Below are 23,935 nucleotides of genomic sequence, written 5' to 3'. Positions count from 1 at the left end.
TGGTGTCCAAAAGATAACATTGAATATGCCAGGCAGATCCCATTTGGGAGTGAGTTCCTTAAAGGGGACCAACCACAGAAAAGGTGGGAGTTTTTTTTCCAGTGTTGAGTAAAGAGGAATGTGTCAACTTCTCTTTCAAGGAACAACAGGTATGTAGGGGGGCATCCTATTTGCATAGGGTTGCTGACTTCCAGGTGGAGTGGAGATCTCCCGGAAATACAGCTGATCTCCAGGCAACATATACCAGTTGCAGTAGAGAAAATGGGTGCTTTGGAGGGTTGTTCCTATAGCATTATAAAAACAACAGAAATGGAAACCACTTCCTCCGATACAAACACAAAACAATCCAAGGATTAAGGAAGTGTGCTACAAAACATAAGAGGACACAGTGCAATATAAGCAATTTGTATCACCTATAATGTGTTATTCAAAATAATTGCAAAACCCACATGCTTAAGGGACATACACAAGTTAATAATGGTAATAATGAGTGAAAGTCCCGGAAGAGGTCCAATATCAGGGAGAGGAGCAACTTCTAAATGGAAGAAATAAACGGGAAACGCCCCGCTGAATCTTCTGCTGAACTACCCGAAACGCTGTTACGTGAGACTGGATACAATGTTAATTGCTTGGATCATGATTATTCTATGGCCTGAAGAAGGATATAAATATCTGAAACAAGTGAAGAGAGATAAGGCCGGCGTGGCTCGTTGCCTTCCAATCAGCTTTGCCTTTCACTCGGAGCTGACTATTCTAGCAGTCCAGAGCACCGTAATGAATCTACGGACACCAGCAGAAGATTCAGCGGGGCGTTTCCCGTTTATTTCTTCCATTTAGAAGTTGCTCCTCTCCCTGATATTGGACCTCTTCCGGGACTTTCACTCATTATTACCATTATTAACTTGTGTATGTCCCTTAAGCATGTAGGTTTTGCAATTATTTTGAATAACACATTATAGGTGATACAAATTGCTTATATTGCACTGTGTCCTCTTATGTTTTGTAGCACACTTCCTTAATCCTTGGATTGTTTGGTGCATATAGCATTATACCCTGCTGAGGTCCCTCTCCTCCCCAAACCTACCCTCCCCACACTCCTCCCCCCCAGATCTCCAAGTATTTCCCAATTAGAAGTTGGCAACCTTATTTTTGCAGGAGCTTTCTCATCCCAGTTATGCTGCTGTGATTTGTTATAGCTTGCTTCATAATTGGGGGGGGGGGCAACGGAAAATTATTTCCGTTGCCATAGAAATTGCCTCTGCCTCTTTGTGCTTCCTCAAAGTAGTAAAAATTTGGAATTTTCAGAACTTGGTTCTACCCAATGAGCTTCTGGATTTCTTTGGAGAACCTGATTCAAGTGCCTTCTCTGCCTTAGATTCTCTCAAAATGGATTTTTTCACCCACTAAGGTTTTGAGTATGTTAATGGTTTTGGTTGGTGCCATGACCCTTCCTTCTCTCTGCCCCCTTCCTTTATTTATTTTATTTATTTATTTATTATTTTTTTGCAGTGATCAAGTAAGCTTTTATTTCTGTCATGCTCATTATTTCTGATTGCCCCCTTCCTTTATAGTATCAAATTTCTCAGTTAAGCAGGCTGGATAATCCTTGATCGATTCTTTACAGCAGGTTAATGGTTTAAATGTTATTTCTTCTGAAAGATACGTTTCTACTGCAAAACATGCTAAGAAAATATTTTCAATACTTTTGATTGTATGGGCGTCTGTGGGATAAACGTGTGAGTTCTTGTAATGAATCCTTTATCAGCCGGATAAAGGGTAGCTCTCCATTAAGCCTGCCTGATTTTTTTGAAAAGCTCTTATAAAAGAAGAGATCCCTTACACTTTCAGTGCTCTTGGTAGCAAAACTAAGGACAACCACACAAGAACATGCAGTGGATTTGCAACAGAGCTTCAAGTTGCAAAATGAAAATCTCTTGCAACTAATCTTTGAATTTGACTAATTTAGAATGACAAAGTAACACTAATTTAGTCTGTAAACCTGGAGTTCTTGGGCCAGGGCTGCATTTAGTGAAGGGAAAACACAATTCAAGTTTTCAACTGGTTTGACATAAAGTTTTTAAACTTGGAAAGAGAAATTGCCCACGTTGTAATAAACAAAAAGAAAGCTTTATTATACAAACTCAAACAGTGTGTTGATCTGTTACTCTCTGGAAACAGAAGAGCTTAAAATAACACATTCGTATAATGAAGAGGTGGCAGTAATTTGGGTGTTTAGTTAAATATAGTGTATCGTCATTATGCACAATAAGGCTGAAGTCCTGTTGACAATTGAGAATGAGTTTGATTGAATCCAGTGTGCTTTCATCTAAGCAAATGCATAGGAACAGCCTACAAGTATCATAATACAGAGAACAAGCTATTCTGAAATTGATATTTATTTTACTGTATCCTGTCTAAGTAAATAAAATGTCATTATTTTACTGTATCCTATCTAAGTAAATAAAGTATCTTTCAAAAATCTTTTTTCTTTAATCAATTTCTGAAAAAGTCAGTTTCTGATTCTGAACTTTTTGAACTTTGCAGAATTTTTTTAAAAAGCTAAGCATGAACAAAAAAGCTTCTTGACTTCCACATACCACTTCATGAAAGTGAAACTTCTCTTTATGTACTTAAACACACTAAGATAAATTGTGCACAGTGATGTAAATGGTATTTTGTTCCTCACATCGTGTATTTTCTACCACTTTTTCACTAAGATGGAAGAAATGTTGGCAAGTGAGAAGCAAGAGGCTTTCTTACTATGTTGCAGGGATGTATGCTTGGTTGCTCTGTATTCTGTAATTTTAAAAATATTTTTCCAATATAAATTCCATAGGGTTTCTTGTACAGAAGTGTAACAGCTGCAGCTGCAATGGTACCACCTTTGAATTTTAGATGTAACAACTTTACAGCAGTGTAATTGTATGTAACCATATTAGTTTAGACAACATTACTATTAACAGATGACTGAAACCCTTTTCAAGAGAGAATACTGCATAAGTTTCCTTACCTCCCTCCCCCTTTCCATTTTTTTAAGTGTCAATCAGAAATGCTAGGGGGAAAATTGGATATTCTTTGCTAGGCAGTTGTGGCCCTAGTTGCCACTCAGCTTCTTTGTTTTTGTCTCTGTATGATTAGTTCATTTAGGTATTTTTATCCCACTTTTCTCTGGGACAAGTGAAACCTTAAACATGGTAGGGGAGGGGATTTACCTACTAGAACTATATTGGCCACAAGATTTATTCATTCATTTCTAGTTCCCATTTCTTGCTGATACTCAAGGTGGATTACAAAATTAAAACAATGTAATAGGAACAGTGTGATAGAACAAACCATGTAATAAAACTGGAGAGAATGGACTAGAAAACTATATAATAGACAGTAAGGCAGCATTACAAAGTTGCAGAATAATGTAGTAAAATAGTATATTATATAGAGTGGACAATGCAATAACAGCTGTCTAAGATTTCCAATATCAACTATAATCTTTTTTCCTTTATAACACCCATCCCCAACAATTCCATTTTACACATTCTACAGAATGGAAGAAGAGTGGGAGCCTACCTGACAAGTCCTCCCAGTGGGGACCACAGCAGAGAATGCGCAGATACAGGCAGCTGTTGATCTTACCCATGTGTGGGATAGCTACCTGATCCAATTCAGTGGAGTTGCATGAGGAAAACCAGAGTTCTGCTTTGCATTTTCTAGCAATTCCTTGTACACTTCTATTTCCTGGATGTAACCATTATAGAAACACTTCATAGAGAGAAAATATCTATGCTGTCAAACTTACGAAACATCTAGAGAGCAGCTGGATGGAGCCTTGAACAATCTGGGAGCAGGTTCATACTGACAAGTAGACAATTGGAATGGACAGAAGTGGTGTTAATCCACTGATTGTGCATTTTTGCTGACCAAACCAGAGCCATTCATTCATTTCTTTCCTTTGCAGACACTACCCGAAGCAGTCTTTCACCATGGTGGCAGACACTCCTGAGAACTTGCGCCTTAAGCAGCAGAGTGAGCTTCAGAGTCAAGTAAGGCTATTTCTGTTTCTTTTGCCTGCATTTTGTCAGTTACAGCTACTTCCATAGGATAAACTAGACATCTTCAAACAATAGCCCCAAAGAGGATAATAGTAACGTCTTAATCTCTTTTGAAATAAATACACTTGCTGCTTCCTTAGCAGACAAAAGGTTGCTAAAACATTAGTAGAGGAAATGAATTTAACAAGCTCTGACAAGCATCAATTCTACATGCAGATGATGTATATGGTACAATAATCGAGGGCCAACAACTCAACAGAGCACATAAAAGCAGCTGAGAAACGTGCGGGGGTGGAAAGCAGTACAGACTAAATAAACCAGATACAACCTTCTTAGGGAAAGAGCACAAGTTATGAAGTACTCAGTAAATAGTTGAACAAATCATTTGTGATGAAGAGCACCAAGCAGACTCTGGAATACGGTAGAAAAATGGAGATGAAACATCAGTTTGGGGCAATATAGGCAGTGATCAGGTGGCAAGGCAGTAGGATAACAGGAGCAAGAAACTCCATTCCTTGAACATGGAGTATAAGCTTTCAAGAGTCAAAGCTCCCTAGATACCAGTTGATTTTGTAGTTTGAGACTAGTAAACTAGCAGTGCAGTCCTAAACGGCGTTACTCCAGTCTAAGCCCATTGATTTCAATGGGCTTAGACTGAAGTAACTCTGTGTAGGATTACACTATAGATTTGAGAAAGCCAGGTATGTGCTGCACTATTCATCCACAGGGTCCTACAGTATGGGCAGTAAAACCAGGAATAAATATTAGTATTCTGAATAAACAAGGAGTATTTTCTTAAGAGGTATTCATTAACAAAGTTTCATAACTACCGATACACGTACATGTGGTTATAGACATAGGAGTGTGACACAGCATACAGCTCAAGAAGTGGGAAGGTTGGAATAATCTTAACTCCTTTAATATTATGAATGTATCTTCTGAAATATCCCAAAGTCTTCAGGAATGTGCAGATTCTGGCACTGAAAGCAGTCCCTTAGAGTTGCAAATTCAGTTAGGCTACTTTATTGGACTTGTTCAAGAATACTGACAGAACCAAGATCTGTAAGTTTTGCATGAATGTAGTAAGCCTTACAACATATACTTAAATTTTACTTATAAAAGAATCTATTTCTAAGCATACTTAGTCACACCCTGGAAAAAGGGAATAGGCCCTGATTCTGCATATAGCTGCTGCAGGTCTCTGTAAAAATGCTCCACCTGAGTCTGGTTCTACGACAGAACTTTCTCTGTGGGTGAAGTGCTCCAACTTCATTTTGAGAGCATGTTTTTTCTACTCTTTGAGGGTGGGGAAGGGGGCTTTCCCTCATTCCTCACTGGCTTGAGTCCAAGTGAGAATTCATTACTTGCTTTTTTCCAAAATCCAGTAGATGGTGCTGGCACATCAGCTATTATTGTCAGAGGGAAGAAATCAGTCAGATGACAAAAATATCTCACTGTTATCAGCTTGGGAGCCCACTCTAAAGCAACTACATACAGTCTTGATAAATTATTGCGGGGGCGGGGGGTGCTGTGTGGGGAAATATGAATACTACAGAAGAAAATCCAGGCTTGAATGTAGCCTCTGGTAAGGGAAAACTGGTTCCCATGAGCTATAGGAAAAAGCTTCATTTTCCAGAAAAGAGATTCATGATATAGATTGCATCATTAACAACACTGTTCTGGTTCCTGTATAATATTTAGCAGACAAAAATAGTTCCTGTGCATTAAGGGTGATACTCTCCATCTTAGTGTAGGTGAATTTAGGAGGTTGGAATAATGCAGAAAACAAATGTTTCTGGTATATTGTCAGGGAGATGGTTCTGTGCTTAAGTGAAGGTGGGGTTCAGAGAAGAAAAAAAGAATTTAAAGTTCACATTTGAAAGGAAATTTTTGTTTGCAGTGTTTTGAGAGACATATTTCACATTGAGGCCATCATGTCTCAACATTTGACCTTGATTTAAGCCCTCTGGGGAAGGAGCATGTCACTTAAATTTTACTTATAAAAGAATCTATTTCTAAGCATACTTAGTCACACCCTGGAAAAAGGGAATAGGCCCTGATTCTGCATATATTCTGTGTAGTCTAGTGGTAGCTCATACTGCCTACCTGTTTTCAAGTATGTCTTCAATCTGAAGGGCAAACTTGCTATATTTTTCTTTTTAAAGCACAATTCTTAATGGGCTGAGTTTTGTGCATCTTTGCTTACCATAGGTTCCTCTACAAATCCTCTTTCCCCAGACAGAGGGTTAGCTATCTTTTTGCTTTCAAGGATAGGAATGTATTAATGGGAGCCAATACATGTGTCCTGGATCTCTGGCCTTGCCATCGAGAAAGGAGGTGACTGAGGTGCAGTCATCCTCATTTGTCTTGTTGTGTAGTTGTGTACATGGCTGAGAGACAAGCAGACAGCTTGATTGGAAAACTGTCTGATTTGAGGCCATCTGCATCGTTCTGTTCTTCATAAGAAGGCTATGCCTCCTTTCTGCCATTCTGGGAGATGTGGATTTTGACTTCTGTATTTGTATCTGATTGTGGTGGCTTCACGGGATGGAGCATTAAAAAGCAAATTACCAAGGTGTCCTAAGGAGGAGGTAGCCTAATAGTGATCCAGAAGTGTCTCCTGCCCTGGATGCCCAAAACCAATTCCTAGTGGGAACAGAAATGGCATTAAAATATGAGTGAACCCTGATCCTAATGTTCTGTTCTATAGATGTGAAATCTTGTAAATTAATGGGAAGCTTAACATTTTTTGTCAACAACATTGTAAAGTCTCCTAACTCATTTCAGGTGGGTACATAGCTTTGGATTGGGAAGCACCAAACATAACCCCCCCATCCTTTCTAACTAGAAGGATAATAAAAGTAAGCTATTAGAAGGACACAACACAACCAATATTACAGTTCTCAGCTGCCAGCTCATAGCCATATCTGGCCCTCTGAGCCTTTTTCCTTGCCTTCCATTACATGTGGTTCCCATATCTTTTCCTGCTGTTCTTGGTAGATATTAAAGCCCCTTTCGCCATTTCCATAGTTTGTTCTGTAATATGCATGTGCATGTTGTGAGGCAAGCAGTTTCTATGAGAAGAGATGCATAGAATGAACAGCCCCTGAAGTCTTGGAGGGCTGGCTTTGCCTCCAGTTGGAATAACAAGGCATTGTGGCCATTGGAATAGATTGCTCCAGATTTGTTTTTTGCATGAGGGAAGAGCATTTAATCTTCGAGGCAAGGCATGCTAGAAACTGCATTGGTCTGTTTGTGCCCAGGGAGTCAGAATACAAACCTTGTCTTGCACATTGTGCCGTCTGGTAGCTTTTGGAACTCATAACTAGACGATCTCCAGGATCATCTGGGATTGAAGTAGCCATGCTAAAGGCCTCCCACATACCTCAGAGGTCTGGCTTTTTATTTTAAGATGTTGAGAAGGCGTAGCTAGTTCCGACAGCTTGCTGGAAGTATACAATTATCTTTTGTGTGAGTAAACAAGTCCTCTAGATGGATTAATTTTAACACCTGCAGCCCACAACTGACTATGGAATAAGACGGCTTACTTCCTGTCATTTTACCTCCCTGAATGATGAAAATAGCATCTTGGGGGGAGCAGGAAGAACTTTGAAGTAGGGCAGGACCTTGGACTTGGAGTTTTGTAGTTGCTTTTCTCCAAGATAAGCTGTTCTATTACTGAAGGATCCCTGAAAGATGTGGGTCCTGATTTTTGTTGAACTCTGAGGAAGGTGCGAGGCAGCTATATAGTGTAGCTTGGCAGCGTTTTCCCACAAAATAAATACACATTGGTTTTCTTATCAAAATACCTTTTGTGTTTCCAAAGTTCAGATTTTAACCCTGAACAGTCAGTTCTCGTGATTTTTTTTTTTCAGATAAGGCCTACTCCTTCATGTGGTACATCTATTCAGCTTGGAATGCCAGTTCATTTCTTGAAAAACAGAAGAGGGTTCTAGGATATACTTATGTGGTTTTGACTGTGGGGAAAGTATTCTTGTAATATGAATATGCAGAAGTAAGGAAAGATTGACCTATCCTGTCATTGTTTTCCTTCATGTGAATGTAGCCGTTACTGTGTTTGACTGTAATAATTTTTAGTACAGACTTTGGGCTTCTTATTGAAAACTTTTACCTTGCTTTAGAAAAAGTAGAGTGGCTTATACCTAGTGTAAAACATTACACAGTTGGCTCAATGATGGAATAGTTCTACTTAGGGAGAGATCTGTGTACTATGCTGCTAAACAAACAAACCCTGAACCAGAGAAAGATGAAACCTGCAGCTTATATATGTTGATTTTGTGTAACTTATTCTGCTGCTTCTACTTACTGGTTCATAGTTTCCTTGTAAATCTTCTTCAGACCATCTTCCTTCATCTGGTTTCTGAGATTTCACCAGGCAATGCTCAAACATTTTCAAGCCTATGGCTGTCATTGTTTTCTTGAGGGCTAGCAGCTTGGTGGGAAAGAAAAGATTAATAATGTCCAGGACTCAATTCTGCACTTATGTGGAATGCACACAGCTCTGGGGGTAAAATGCAATCCACTGCTTCCAGAATAATCCCATTAACTGCAAGTATGGTGGACTAGGATCAGGGAGACCCAGGTTTGATTTCACACTCTGCCATGGAAGCTTGCTGGGGGACTTCAGACCAGTCACACCCTCTCAGCCTAGCCTACCTCACCAGGTTGTTGTGACGATAAAATTGAGGAGGAGACAATGATGGGTCCTGATTGAGTAGAAAAGGCTGAGTATAAATAAAGTGAAAAATGTATACAAGTTTTTTTTGGATAAAAGGATAGTAGTCAAAAATCTTGTTTATTGGCTTCTTAACTGCTGGGAAATAATGCTTCTGTAACTTTTTTGTTAAGTCTGATGAATGGAATTGTTTCCTCAATGAGGGGCTTGCACCCCCCCTCCAGCTTCCCTATTTAGTGCATTTAGTCTTCCACCCCCGCCATCCTCTTTCTACCAGCTCATAATAGCCAAGCATTGAGTGGGACATGGGAAAGAGGGAGCCAGCTTGCCTGACTCACTCTCCTCTGGCCTTCTGTGAGGATCAGAGCTGAGTTGATTCCAGCTAAGTGCCCATAAAAGGACAGAGGGAACTGAAAGCTGGCCTTGTCTGAGAAGCGCTTCCTCTGCTTGCAGCACTCTGGTGCTTCAGCCTCTAATGTGCAGGAGAAACATCCTCCTTTGCACATTCTCTAAAACTGTAGCTGGGATCCTGCTTCCTTGTTGAGGCTCCCCCCAGTTATTATAATTTGGTTAATAGTACTGCACCATGACATGCATTTTTATAACCCTGAAGCAGTTTATTTGAAGTTCCATTTCATAGATAGAGCAACTGAGTTACTGTGAGTGTGTGGCTGGCCCAAAGCCAATGGTTTTATGGCTTAGACACAAGAAAAGGAGTATCCCATCTACCCAGTGAAAAGTAGGGCAGGGCCTGTTTCTTCCTCAAAGGTCCAGTGGGGGGTGGGGGTGGGAATCAAAGCTGGGATAAAATAAGAAACTCCTATTTTTTTCATAATTACCTACCTAATCTCCAAAGGGAAGAGCCCCGTGGTGCAGAGTGGTAAGCAGCAGTACTACAGCCCAAGCTCTGCTCCCAACCTGAGTTCAATCCTGGCAGAAGCCGGGTTCAGGTAGATGGCTCAAGGTTGACTCAGCCTTCCATCCTTCCGAGGTCGGTAAAATGAGTACCCAGTTTCCTGGGGGTAAAGTGTAGATGACTGGGGAAGGCAATGGCAAACCACCCCATAAAAAGTCTGCTAAGAAAACATCATGATGCAACGTCCCCCCATGGGTCAGTAATGACTCAGTGCTTGCACAGGGGACTACTTTTACCTTTACCTACCTAATCTCAAAAGGAATATTAATTTCTGAACATTTTTAGAAGTATGAGTTCCTTTGTTGGTTGATACTATTAAGTCCAACAACTATAGCTTTCTTTTGTGTTTTTATATTGAATTTTTTAATTTTGTCAACTTGCAGTAAGATATGCGTAGCTACCTTAGGATACAGCACCATCTTCTGGAAGTAGCTAAGATAGATCTGTGATCTGGGAGGTCCCCAATTCATACCTCTCTTCTGCTGCAAATTCATTTGGGAGTGTTAGGGGCACTCCCTTCTTCAGTCCCTGCTGCATTATGAAATTAATACTGTCCTACTTTAGGGGACAACATGTTTGAAGCTCTTCAAACACTGAAAGTGCTCTCTAAATGCTAAATATTTCATGTGACTCTAGATATATTTGTAGGGCAATTTTTTTTCAGTAGTGCATTGCTAGTGCCAACAGAGGATCTAAATTTGAGAATCTCCACAAGTTTTATAAAAGGAACATTTAAAAACATGGCAGCAATCACTCACACACCTTCTATTCTTCTGCAATTAGCTTATTATTAATAATAATAATTTAAATGTTTGTTTCCTTTCCACCCAATTCTGGATCCCCAAGGCAGCAGTCAAAACGTTTAATTTTTTAATGCATATATATTAAAACAACAAAAGTTCAACAAAACACAAACACTTATATACAGATAAACAGGAAGGAGAGGGTAACTGAGAGAATCCCAAGCAAAATTGAAAAGGCTTTTCTCTGCTGGCAGAAGACTTTGATAGATGGAGACAAACAAATCTCCTGGGGGTGGCGGGGGGTGGCATTCCATAATTTTACCGCCACAACTGAGGAGGCCCGTTCTCGTGTTGCTACCCATCTAATCCCAGATAGTAGAGGCACCCAAAGTACGGCCTCCAAAGATTATCATAATGATTGGGTAGGTTCATATGGGAGTAAGCGGTCCTTAAGCCGTGCTAGCCTGAAGCTGGATTTTCACCTTGTCGAGAGTGTTATGCCAACTTCAATGTGGGGGCAGGGGGTTGGATATTTCTGGCATGACATCACTGCTCATTTCCCCCCTCTACCCATGAAACTTCCCCAGGGAGAGTTTATGTGCCCTGTCCGATTTGGTGGAGAGGGCAAGCAGCTTCTGTTCAGCAGGTTCCACATGCAGTGTGACAGACTTCCCTGTCCCAGAGGCTTCTGCAGTAATACACAGGCCTCTGGAAATGTTCTCTTAGGACTGATGGTAGTGATATGTACCCCAGTGTAGGAAAGCATTTGGAAACATGGACTGGGGGCCTCCTAAACCTGGCATGAGATTCAGAGATGGACCAGAAGCTGACGGTTTCTGTATTATACCATACTAGGATGAAAAATGAAAAGATGGGATATCTATAGCAATACCTAGAGAACACACTTCTGTTTAACTTTTGTAAATTTGAGTCCATGTCTGAAGTAGAGGCTTTCTCCTATTTGTATGCAAAGTAAGTAAAATATTCATCTTTTGGCTGCTGTGGTTTAGTGTGGGGGTAGAAAGGTTGAATAGCATAGCTGTATTCATAGCTGATAATGAACTATGCAGAGGTTAAGATTTGCATTATGCAGATGTTTGTCACTTGGAAACACGGCATGACCTGTATGCACCTGAACATTGGTTCTCTTACGTAAAACTATAAAGTTTTGCATACTCTTACATCAAACCAAGTCAGCCTCCCTTTGAGATTCTCAGGGCAGCCACCATCTGCAGAACATCTAGAGTACATTTTTGTTGGAGTTGCTTGGTACTTATGGGATAAGTAAGTTTCAGTGCTCGTTAACCCCACACTAGTGCTCTGTGTTGGTATACTTTATTTACTGAAGGCTCTCAACCATTTGAGATCCAGGAAGCTCCCTGCAGCTGTGATAGTCTCTTTCCCAACTCTGAGAACAAGGCCCCCAGTCTTCACCTCTGTTGGCTCTCAATGGGTGTGTTTACAGCCAGTAGGCAGCCAGTTTGAGGGCTTTGGTCCTTGCTTGAAATGACTGGTTTGCTGAGTAAAGAATTATATCTTTACTGAAACAACTTAAGTTGGTGTAGACCTTTGTATATTTAGTTTTGCACAATGGAGAAATGTTTTCTTCAACTTGGATGTTGGAGGCTATATTTGGCCCTTAGGCCTTGGTAGCTATAGTCCTCCATCAATTTTGATGGCATTGAAAGATCATGGAGAATGTGCACAGATTATTGTACTTCTGCTCTGACTTGAAACACTTGAAAATGAAGTTTGCAAGAAGCATATAGTGGTGTCTGTTGAGTCTATACTAGCAAAATTAAGGGGAAAGCATACAACAATGCATGAGTATCCACTTATGATCTGAACCTACAGTATATACAACAAAGAAGTATACTTTGGGAACAACTAACAGATTTGTTTGCTGTATCAAGTTTCCCACCTTGTCATGACCCTTATCTGCCTACTGAGCAGGGGTGGAAGGTAGGAATTGTAGACCTTATAGTCATACTGCATTTTTGAGCCTTGGGAACACAATAACTATGGGAATGGTCCCTCTTTGCCCTTTCCACCTCCGTGTTCAGAAGGGGAACTGGGACTCATTCATATTATCGTGCACCTACAAACCATGACAAGCATATTGAAGCAGTGAAGCAGTGAAGCAGTAGCAGTGATACGAAAGCATGGAAGAATGCACAGAAAAATTGTTCCCCAAGGACTATTTGTTTTTTTCAGTGCAAAAATTAGAAGTTTTGAGCAATCACAAGGGGAGGGGGGAAATCCTCTTATGAAATATTTTCTGGTTTGGAATGAGTGAAATGCTTTTTAAGACAAAGCTTTTGTTCACTCAACCTTCCTCATTAGCCAGTGTGTGTCAAGTGTTTAGAGTGTTGGAATGGGGGTCCGGAACACCTAGGATTGAATCTCCACTCTATCTGCTGGTAACCTTTGGCCAGTCACACACTCTCAGCCTTACTCACCTGCCAGGGTTGTGTTGAGAATAAAATGGAGGAAGGGAGAATGATGTAAACCTCCCAGGGTCCCCATTGGAGGGAAAGGTTGGGGCGGGTATAAATGAAGTACATAAATAAAATAATTTCCTGTAACTAGTGCTGTTAATTTAATATCCTACTATATAAAAGGCAAGCTGTATTGGTAACAACTCACTTTTTATCCTTGTGCAGGTGTATTGCCACCAGCTCTGGCCTCAAGGTTGCTGCGAAGCGCCCACTTGCTGCTGGGAGGGGGCACACTGAATCGATGCCCTAACCACTCTTCCACACACTTCCCCTCAGCGCCCTCCCGCTCTGGCCTCCAGGTCGCTGCGAAGCACCTGCTTGCCCCCGGGAGGGGGCCTGCCGAATCAGTTTTCTAGAGCCCATTCTATTTTTTCATACAACGGGCATTGTTGCTAGTTATAAATAAATTTTAAAAAGTGACTGCACTTGCATAAATTGCAGAATTTGTGCTTAAGAACAACACATTGTAGCCCTCATCATTGCATCAAAGTCTAAGAAAACATTTCCCCTTTGAAATTTCCTCTTTGAAGAACCCAGAGGTTTGCCAAAATGAGCTTTGGTACTTTCACGCACCTCCCCTTAGCGCCCTCCCGCTCTCTTCTAAGTGTATTCCAAGTCAAAACATACAAAGTTCTATGAGGTTAAGCCTAACATGCTCTCTCAAAGCTTTACACAACCTCACTTGACCAAGCCCTGAAAATGGCAATACCACAGCTTCATCCTTATGAAATGAATGAAGATAAGTGTGTGATTTTCCTGTGGCCAGTAGTAGGCCTATTTTTTTATTATTTGTCTTGCTAGATAGTTGCTCCAGGAAAAAAAAACATCCCATGGGATGTGTTTGCGCTAAAAGTCATTAATTTATTCCAACTCAGTGGTATTGAATTTTAGGTGAACCAGCCCTGAAACTTGTGGGTCATAGACCCACAATTCCATTATCACCAGCCCATGACACTTAAGACTTGTATATGTTAAAGAGGCTGCTGAAGATAATTTCTCCCTATTAATAATACCTTTCCCATCATGCAGGTCCGCTACAAGGAAGAGTTTGAAAAGAACAAAGGGAAGGGCTTCAGTGTGGTGGCTGATACCCCTGAATTGCAGCGAATCAAGAAGACTCAGGATCAAATCAGCAACGTAAGCTCTCCTGCCTACAACCTTCTATGTATCTCTATGTATCTGTATTAGAGGTGGGCACAAACCAGGAAAAAACTGAACCGTGCAGTTCATGGTTCGTCCTGTTTCATGAACCACAAACTTGCCCTAGTTTGCGAACCAGTTTGTGGTTCGTGGGGTTTAAATGCCCCTTTCCATGCCGTTGCGAAGTGGCACGGAAAGGGGCATTTCACCCCTGCAGGCTTGGATCAGCTAATTGTCGGGGAGATCCCCGACAAGCAGCTGATCCAGGGGTTAAAATGCCTCTTTCCCTGCCACTTCGCAGCGGCATGGAAAGGGGCATTACACCCTGGCAGGCTTGGATCAGCTGCTTGTCGGGGAGATCCCTGACAAGCAGCTGATTCAGGGGTTGAAATGCCCGTTTCTCTGCCATTTAGCAGCAACACGGAAAGGGGTATTGGGGTTTAACATGAACCAAATGAACTGGTAGACCAGTTCGTGGAAAATGGGCTTCCACTAACCGCTGGTTCGCGAAGCACGAACTGACTCAGTTCGTGACGAACTTTAGTTCGTCTTGCAGTTCGTGCCCATCTCTAATCTGTATGGTTTATTATGTTAAAAGCTGTTTAAACTATGATTTCATCGTCATTCTTTCATGCAATCCCACATAAGACTGCATGCACACAGGCCAGCTGCTCAGAAAAAATCTTTAAAGCTTTAAAACGCTCCTTTATGGGCCACTTCTCCTGAATCACGTAGGATCCCATTTTCCCACCAAAATGTGCAGGTGATAAAGGAGGAGCAACCCCTCTCCCCTCAGTTCTCTCTGAGCCGTTGCGAGGCGAGGATCTTGGCTTGTTTCTCCGTTAGTTTTTCACTTCTGATTGAATTAATCTGACTGAATTAATCCGCTATATCAGATTGTCTTGAGTTCTCTTTTTGGATTGCGGACTATACTTTGTCAACTTTGGCTTTCTGTGGGTCTGTGTACCCCTTCTTTGCCATGTCTGAGGCAAAGGCCTTGTTTAAAAAGCGCACTCAGTGTTCTACTAAGATGACACACTCAGTTCAGCATGATCTCTGTCTTCTCTGCCTTGGTGAGGGACATAATGTGGGAACATGTGCCATTTGTCTCCAGTTTACTCCCGAAGCTCGCAATGAGAGAGCAGTTCACCTCAAGGCTTCTTTATGTGAAAATATGTTTGCCTCAAAAACACCAGTCCCCAAGGATCAGGTCCCTCTGTCAGCAGCTCAGGGATCACGGCCCTCTTCAACCCCTGATTGCCGCTCTCGAGCAGGGTCTGTAGTCTTGGCCAGGTCACTGTCCTTGGATACCAGTAGGCCATTGGAACTGCTAACAAAGAAGTTGAAAAAGACAAGACATCTTTCCCGTTTTGACTTGAAATCGGGGGGAGATCCCTGTCAGAGTCCCGCTTGGAGTAGAGCCTATCAGAGTCGAGGACCTATATTAAGCCCAGAAAGAAGCCAACTGTGCCTTCCGGCTCAAGAGCAGGATCAGAGTCAAGGGCTTCCCATGACCGACCACTACAGCACCCGGGGTACTCCAACAATGTCATTCTGATTCCTCCCTGAACACCTTCTCTGCACTTTTACTCACCCAAGAGATTGATGTCAGAAGGGGAGCTCCAGGACATCCAGCCTGGCTTTTGAAGTGACTCGAGACATAAGTCAAGCAGAGAACAGACGTCGCGTCCAGATCTGAGACCATCAGGTTCCGACTCCCCAACATCCCCCGGTCAGAGTCGACACAGATCCAGCAACAGACAACCTCCAGAACCGAGATAACAGCGGACAGGCACCGTCACACCTGTTGCATCTTGTCGCCTTATCAGTGCTATTGGCCTGGCGGTCCAGGGGCCCTGCACCTGTTGGATCTGAGACCGTTGACATCAACAGGAAGGGCCTGGCTGCCCCCACTGTCTCCAGCCCAGTTAGAGGCATCCTATGACTCTGAGGACAAGGAGCCGGTTCCAACGTTTTCGAAGTTTGGATCCGAGATAGCCTTGGATCTGTCCACGGATGAGAATGTTGCCCCTGCGGCCAGGTCTCCCTTTGAGGATCTGCGAATCTATGCAGAACAGATGTCGAGAATGGTGACTGCCCTAGACCTCGATGTAGCTACATCTACACCAGTGGCTCAAGGGAAATTACTAAGCAGACTCTACAATGACACAACTGCATCCATGGCCTTCCCTATACTTGAAGGTTTGGATCAAATCAACCTGAAGGCATGGGAGAGACCAGCAGAGAACTACTGGCTACACACAAAAGAGTGAGTCCATATATAAAATCAAGCAGGACACATGGCCCTCACTCTTTAAACACCCACAGCCGTCATCGCTGGTGACAGAAGAGGTTCAGTGTAATCGAGCGAGCACACACTCAGCGCCACCTGATAAAGAGGGCAAGAAGATTGATGCCCCAGGGAGGAGACAATACTCCATGTCAGCACTCAGTTTATGGATTGGCAATTACCAAACCATAATGGGAGGCTACCAACTCTATCTTTGGGAGAAGTTGAGTGAGTACATCAAGAACATTCTCCAAGATAAGAGGACCTTGATAGAGCTGCTACAAACAGAAGCCATTCGATTATCAAAGCAGCAGATGATTGCGGGAAGGCACTCAGTGGAAACTTCTACGAAGGGAATGGGCGGTGCCATCCTAATTTGTCATCACTTGTGGCTTCATTCGATGGGTTTACCACTGGAGACGAGGATCAAAGTGGAAGAAATGCCATTTGAAGGCATCTCCTTATTTGCCTCCACTGATGAGATTCTCTCACAGAAGAAAAAGAACAGGCAAATAGCAAAGTCCTTGGGAATCTTGCCCTCAGACCAATGATCCTACAGACTCTGGTATCTTCCTCGCCAGCAGTACCACCGATACCAACTCTATGACCGACCCTACAAACAGGGACAACAGTGCCAAAGGTCCTATCAGCGCTCTTACCAGCCCAGTCAACAGAACAGGAGAAGGCCATATAAACTTAAGCAACAACAACAACAACAGAGGAAGGACAACCAAGGCCCTTCCAAGCATTTTAGGATGTCAGAGTCATAGGATGCCTGTAACTTGTTGCTGCCACCTGTAACCCAGACTACTCCTTTGCAGATCACCTGTCTGCCTACATATTGGAGTGGGAGTCAATAACATCCGCCTCTTGGGTCTTAGCCATTATTGAACATGGCTACAGGTTAGAGTTTGTGGTGCCTTCTGATTGCATTCTGCCATATGCAGCTGTTAACAATGTTTTGCCTGAACCTGAAAATGAAATTGAAGCCCTCCTTTAAAAAGGGTCAGTTGTACCCTTGGATGAAGCAGATCCTTCCCCAGGGCTTTTCCCTCAAAGTTCTTTCAGGTACCCAAGCCAGATGGAGGTCTTAGACATGTTCTTGAATTAAGAGGTTTCAATTGGTATCTGAAGACATCAGAATTCAAAATGGTTACCCTTGTAGCTGTCTTGGCTCTGTTAAACCCTAGTGAGTGGTTTGCAACCCTGGATCTTAAGGACGCTTACTTTCACGTGGCTATTACAAAGGATCACAAGAAGCACCTTTCTTTCAAATACTTGAACAGCGTCTACCAGTATACAGTATTACCATTTTGGCTATCTACCACACCTAGGGTATTTACAAAGTGTATGGCACCTGTTATGGCCCATCTTAGAGAGCAAGGTTGCTCTATTTTTCCATTCCTTGACGATTGGCTTATTTCAGCATCATCAAGGGAAGTACTGCAAAGGGATGTTTCCCTGATGGTAAATACTTGTTTACGATTAGGATTGATTATTAACTTTGACAAATAGAAATTGGAACCATGTCAAAGAGTGAACTACATTGGTGCAGTCCTCGATTCAGAGGATGCTAGGGATTATTTGCCACCTGAAAGGGTGCATAACATCAAAACATTAGTGACTAAAATTTTCTATGAACCACTTCCAACCTGTGTGGAGAATACAAACGTTGTTGGGTCACAGGGCAACCTCCATGGCTGTGTTGCCTTATGCATGCCTGAATATGCGCACTCTGCAAAACTGGTTTGTAAGAAGATATCATGCCACCTTACACTCTTCCTAGTCATAAATTTTTTATACCCAGACAGGTACTCAGATGGTTAGTCGGGTGGTCCCTTGAGTCTGACCTTACACGAGGTGTGCCCTTTGGCACATCTCCTCAACACATACTTTTGACCATTGATGCTTCCTCTCGAGGATGGGGTGCTCATTGTGGGTCTTTTTCCATTCAGGATTTCTGGTTTCCCAGAGAACCAACTACTGCATATTAACATACTGGAACTCAAGGCCATCCGCTTTGCTCTTGTCTCTTTGACAGCTATTCTGCGTGGCAAGAATGTCCAGATCCAGACTGACAATACTATGGCCATGTACTGCATAAACAAACGAGGGGCACTGCCTCCCTGGTCCTATGTGCAGAGGCTGCAGCAGTCTGGAACTGGGCTATTGCCAACATGGTCTTGCTCCATGCCATACACCTTGTGGGATCAGACAACACCAGAGCGGCTGCTTTGAGCAGGGCCTTAACACCAATTATGAGCAGACCCTGGATGACACTTGTCTCAGTCATAGTTTTGCCCAGTGGGGTAGACTGGAGGCAAAAATACCTGTTTGCCATGGCATACAATATCAAATGCCCTTTCTTCTGTTCCAGACCCCCTGTCTCTCGGGGAAGCCTTCCAGATTACATGGTTGGGCAAACTATTCTACCTGTTCCTGCCCATTCCTATAATCCCTAGGGCAATGAGCAAGATCCAGTCAGACAAGACAGATTATATACTGATTGCTCCTTTTTGGTCCAGACAGATCTGGTTCCCAAAGTTACTGAGTCTATCAGAACAGAGGTACATACGCCTGTCAATGACACAGGATATCCTGACCTACAGGGAGCTGTACCATCACAACCCCAACTCCTTGCATCTAACAGCGTGGCACATCCACACAGGAATTTAACATTGTCATTAGGGGTGCAAAGAGTATGCTAGGAGACTATCAATGAGAAGGTCATAAAAGGCCAAATGGAAACAGTTTTGTTGTTGGGCTCAGTCTTGAAACCTGACTTCAGTAGACTGCCCTCTGAGTAGTATTATGAAGTACCTCTGCAGCCTAAAATCAGAGGGCCTGGCCACTACTTCGTTAAAGGTTCATCTAGCAGCCATTTCTGCCTTTCATTCTCCAGTGCAGGGCAAAACAGTCCTTTCACATCGCACTAGCCACCAATTCCTTAAAGCAGCGTAAGGGAATGTATAATCTGCATCCTCCTGTATCAGCCCCAATCCCACAGTGGTCACTGTAGTTGGAGCTAGCCCAGAAATAGTAAACGCTAATTAAAGTGTCCAACCTTGCCAAAGGAATAAATGGTATAACTTAACTCTCCCCCTCTCCTCCGTCCAATAGAAGTGAACAGTTTTATCAAAGCATAAGAGAGAGGAAGGTGGAATATCTGCAAGAAAATCATCAATACATCTAATGCTGAATGTGGCCAGATCTCTGAGTATTTAAATCCAGATATTGGAGCCATGAACAGACAAGAATGAGCTTTCTACAATCCTGAGAAAAGCCTCAGGCTTGCAGAAAAATCCTGAAGGGTTATTCCTCAAATAATAGAAGCAGCACCTCTAACTTTAAGAAACAAATGCCCTCTGTGGCTTTTGATAGGCAATCACAACAGTATTACAAGGTGAAGTCTTGGTTTATGTCAGTAAAAGGCAGGGGATAGTGGAGGGATCTTTCCAAGGTTGTTTTGGCCTTTGAGAGATAACTTATTGGGGCCAGGCCTGACAGCAACCACTAGGCAACTTAATACCACACAACTTGCATGACTCACCCAGGACTGGCTGCTTGCTGCTGTTCAACAGCAGCCATCCCCATGCAATCAAGTGTAGTGTAGTGGTTAGAGTTTGGTGTAGTGTGGGGTAGTGGTTTGAATTTTGCTGTGTGCCATTGTGCCAGTTACATACTCCCAGCCTAACCTACCTCACAGGGTTGTTGTGAAGATAAAATAAAAGAGAATTATGTAACCTGCTTTGGGTCCAGAGTGTGGACAAAGATTGGGGTATAAATGTAGTTAATAAGTATAGCTGAAGATGGATGGGAGGCAGAAAAAAGGTAGCTTGGTGGGTGGGTAGGAGACAAAGCAGGGAAGGGTGATATAGGAGCTGCCAGGAGGAGGTAAAGGGAAAATAGTTTGGGGACAGGGATACAGGGCAAACTGAGGAGCCCTTGCAAGTTCTCTGCTGGGCCAGGCCCAGTAGCTAGCTCTGTGCAATTCAGCCAGATTTTTTCCAGAGTCAGGCTGCCATGGGCAGGGAAGGAAGGAAAACTGAAAAGGGGACGAGGCAGGAAAAGGGGGAGAATGCTATGGGGGCTTTCAGGGAGGGGAAAATGAGATGCCCCTTGCAGGTCCACCACTTGTATAAACTAATTTCATGTCACAGTTTCATTGGTTCAAGATTATGATAGTTGTATGTTATCACAGATTGAGAATTATGAATTACAGGACATGGGGTAAAAGGCATGTTAGTGGGGTGAGGAGGAGCTGAACCAATCGCTGCTTCCTGAATAGCAGCTGTGTCTTTCCCCCTGTAACTGCTTATAAAGATTTGGGGGAAAGTGCCTCAGTGTTTATCACAAGGGCTGGAAGCTTGCTGGTTTTTTTCATAAATGAAAGTGGAGACATGAGTACTATAGTCCTGAAGATTTGTTCCATATACTTGTTCTTCTCTCTCTTATGCTGATATGAATAATTTGCAGTAAATAGAAGCATTAAACTCTCAACTTTCTCAGACGAGTACAGTCCATGAGTGCTTGACCATAATACCTTGTGATTGATGCCAGAATAGCACATTGTAAACGAACCACATGCAGGCCAGTATTTCTGTAAAGATCCAGAAGTTCTGCTTCTCATTGGCTGGTTGAGCAACTCTGTCTCAACCCTGCTGAGTGTCTCATGCCCAGAACCTATGGCCAAATGACCACACCTGCCCTCCTGCTCTAAAACTGCCTGCTATAGTTGATTTCAGTTGATTTCCCCTTGACCTACTGCCAATTGTACACAGGGGTTATGGCATCCAGGCACAGTGGGATTTGAACCTGCTGCTGGCCTTTCTTCCTGGGGTTTGTATTGTGTGTGTGGGGGGGGGAGGGGGGATAAATCTTCCCGGTCCCTGATTTTGCTGGAAGTTGCAATAGAATAGGAAAAGCAGATGATGCTGGCCTGCAAGGACCCAGAGAGAGGAGACAGACTTGACTTCCTCTAGGATGTAGGAAAATGGCAAAACCAAACCACAGTATGTTTCCACCTTTTCCATAGGTAAATTCAGTGGCACATTTCATCATGTAAAGTGTTTTACAGCTCTGTTGTTAGTGAGGCTGGGAGAGGAGTGTGTGTGTGTTCTTCGCCCAAGAGTGTCCAGTAAGCTTCAGGGCTGATTAGAGATTTAAGCCTTGGTGTCTTGGGTCCAAACTCAGTTCTCTGAATAGTGTAAGTACCAATACAAAGGATTAAAGAGCAAGTTTCAGGGCTCGTGGGGCAGAGTGCTTACAGTTGGCATTAGACATGTTTCTCTTTCTAAGGCACAAGTGTAAACTTACGAATTGTCTGGGACATAACCAGAATGGTTTATAGTAGCTATTCTCTCATCTCTACCCCTGGTCCAGTTAAGAGCACTTAGTTCCCATTTTATATGTGGGAAGCCAAGGATCTGAAAATGGTAGCTGTGTTAATCTTAAAACAAGAGTTGTGACACCTTAGAGGTCATCAAATGTATTCTGGCATTCATCAGCTGCAGTCCACTTCCTCAGAGGGATGAACTGGCCATGCGTCCTACAATAGACTGAGCTGTAAAAATTTCATGCCATAGTAAAATTGTTTGTTTCCAAGGTTACTGCCAGAAGGTCAGTCAGTAAACACTTGGGTTCAAATCTCAGCTTAGCTATGATCCCCAAGGCCAAACAAGACACTCTTTCCATTGGATTACACTGGCTTGGGTTATGATGATCACACCGATTAAACTAGGGAGAAGGGATTCTAGAATTGAGAGTGACAGAATTGTAATCATCGTGCAGCTAGCAAAAATAGTTGGATATCAAAGACTCCAGTGAAAGAAAATCAATATGTGGTGACTTCTACGCATGCATTCAGTATAACCCTACCTGTTTTTTCAAAAACAAACAAACAAACCTCTCCTAAAGGCCTCGTGATTTGTCCTGAATCATTGGCTTGTAGCCATTTTGTGTAAGCTGGCAGGATAAATTCAGTCCCAGTGAGAGTCCCTTCCCTGGCCCTCTGCTCTGCAGTGTTTGTCATTCACCTCGCTTGAGCTCTTAAATGGAGCAGTTGCCCTTTTGCTTTGCTGTTTTTCTCTTCAGTTACAGATTCTATTCATTCCCCTCTTGACTATAAACCATCCCAGGCTGAAATTGGATGTTTGCCTTGAGAAAAGGCCTCTCTAATGATGACTTGGTATAATGCAGTTTGCCCCAGTTTCCTGGAGCAGCATAAATACACCTGTGCATGGTACGGAAGATCTATCTTGTTACTCATTCCACCTTCAGATCAGTGACATTCAATGACCTGAAACCTTAAGAACTGGCTTCATCACCTGTTAGGTGAAAGAGGAGAGGGGGTACCACTAAATAAAGGGGCACCTAAGCAGAGCTACGTGCAAGGATGAGCTGAAATATGCGAGCAAAGCCCTTCAAAGGGCAAGAGTGGATGAGGGTGGAGCACTGGCAGGATTTGCAGTAGTTTTCAAGAGGATTTTTGAGCTTGCCTAGCACTTCTGACAGAAGCAGAATCAAATTTGTGCAAATTGCTTGATTTCATCTTTTAGATTGCACAGTATAGATTCTTTTTTACCACCCTTGCCGCTTTCCTATCACAAGGTGGTTGTGAGGATTAGTCACTATTCTCACTGAACTGTTGGGAAAACAGATTATAAAGGATGGTGACTAGGACAAGATTTTCCCATGGGTAGGAGATATGCTGAAGTCTTGAGTCTAGCACTACCTTATGCAGTGCCTTCTCTCACCTGGATTCCTATATACCTCCATTGACCCAAGGTGTCCTCAGTTTAGAGTCATGTATTTGATGAAGGAAGCTTTGACTCTAGAAAGCTTATACCCTGGAAACCCTTGTTGGTCTTTAAGATGCTACTGGACTAAACTTTTCTCATCTACTTAAAAAGCAGATTTCTAGTCTTCTTGATACTCAAGAGCAGTACAAAATTTACAAGCTACCTGTGCTATGACAGAATGTGAGCAGCTGATGTCTGAGTTCCCTGCCCACCCATCCAGTCCCTAAGTCTTGTTTTCCATCTTCAATCGGGCCTTATTTTGAGCCATAGGACCTATTTACAGTGCCATGGCACAGGCTGGTAAAAGTGTACCCTTAAACATGCATAGAGAACCATTCTTTCTCTACTGGTAGTCCGAACTACACTGTCTACTTCTGGAATCAATAGTGGTAGATTTCTGGGCAGAAGCACCACTCTTAATTAGGGTTTAGGCCCCATACACATTATTTTCTTTAAATTTTGAGATTTGGCCTCAGTGAACTATTTCATTTATGGTTTTTTGAGGGGTAAAAGAGCACTCCGTTTAATGTAAGTATTAAGCAGCTTGTCTCTATCTCAAGTATGATTTAAGAGACTGAATCAAATAACCAGCAGTTCTAGAATTTGGCTTTCCCAGTTGTAGTATTTTGGTTTGCAGTGAACAAAAGTTTAAAAGTGTCTTTCCAAAAATTCTATTTGAAGTAATTAGTATTCTTGGCTGTGAGCTAGAAAAGGGAAGTCAAAACGACTGAAGAGAGGGACTGGCTGGCATTAAATTGTGCAGAATGTCGTCTCATGCCCACCTTCCACCACAGAACATAGGGGTT

General features: G+C 42.6%; 1 protein-coding gene across 1 annotated transcript in view; it reads left to right on the top strand.

The window, feature by feature from the left end:
- LASP1 (LIM and SH3 protein 1) overlaps nucleotides 1-23,935 on the top strand; it is a 59,611-nt gene that overhangs the window by 28,761 nt on the left and 6,915 nt on the right. The window contains exons 3-4 of the mRNA XM_054992820.1: nucleotides 3,953-4,037; nucleotides 13,929-14,036. Of these exons, the coding sequence (XP_054848795.1) occupies nucleotides 3,953-4,037; nucleotides 13,929-14,036 (193 nt within the window). The remainder of the gene's footprint in view (nucleotides 1-3,952; nucleotides 4,038-13,928; nucleotides 14,037-23,935) is intronic.

The sequence above is a fragment of the Eublepharis macularius genome, chromosome 12, assembly GCF_028583425.1.
Source record: "Eublepharis macularius isolate TG4126 chromosome 12, MPM_Emac_v1.0, whole genome shotgun sequence".
In the NCBI taxonomy this organism is placed as follows: Eukaryota; Metazoa; Chordata; class Lepidosauria; order Squamata; family Eublepharidae; genus Eublepharis; species Eublepharis macularius.
This window is presented reverse-complemented; position numbering and strand designations above follow the sequence as displayed.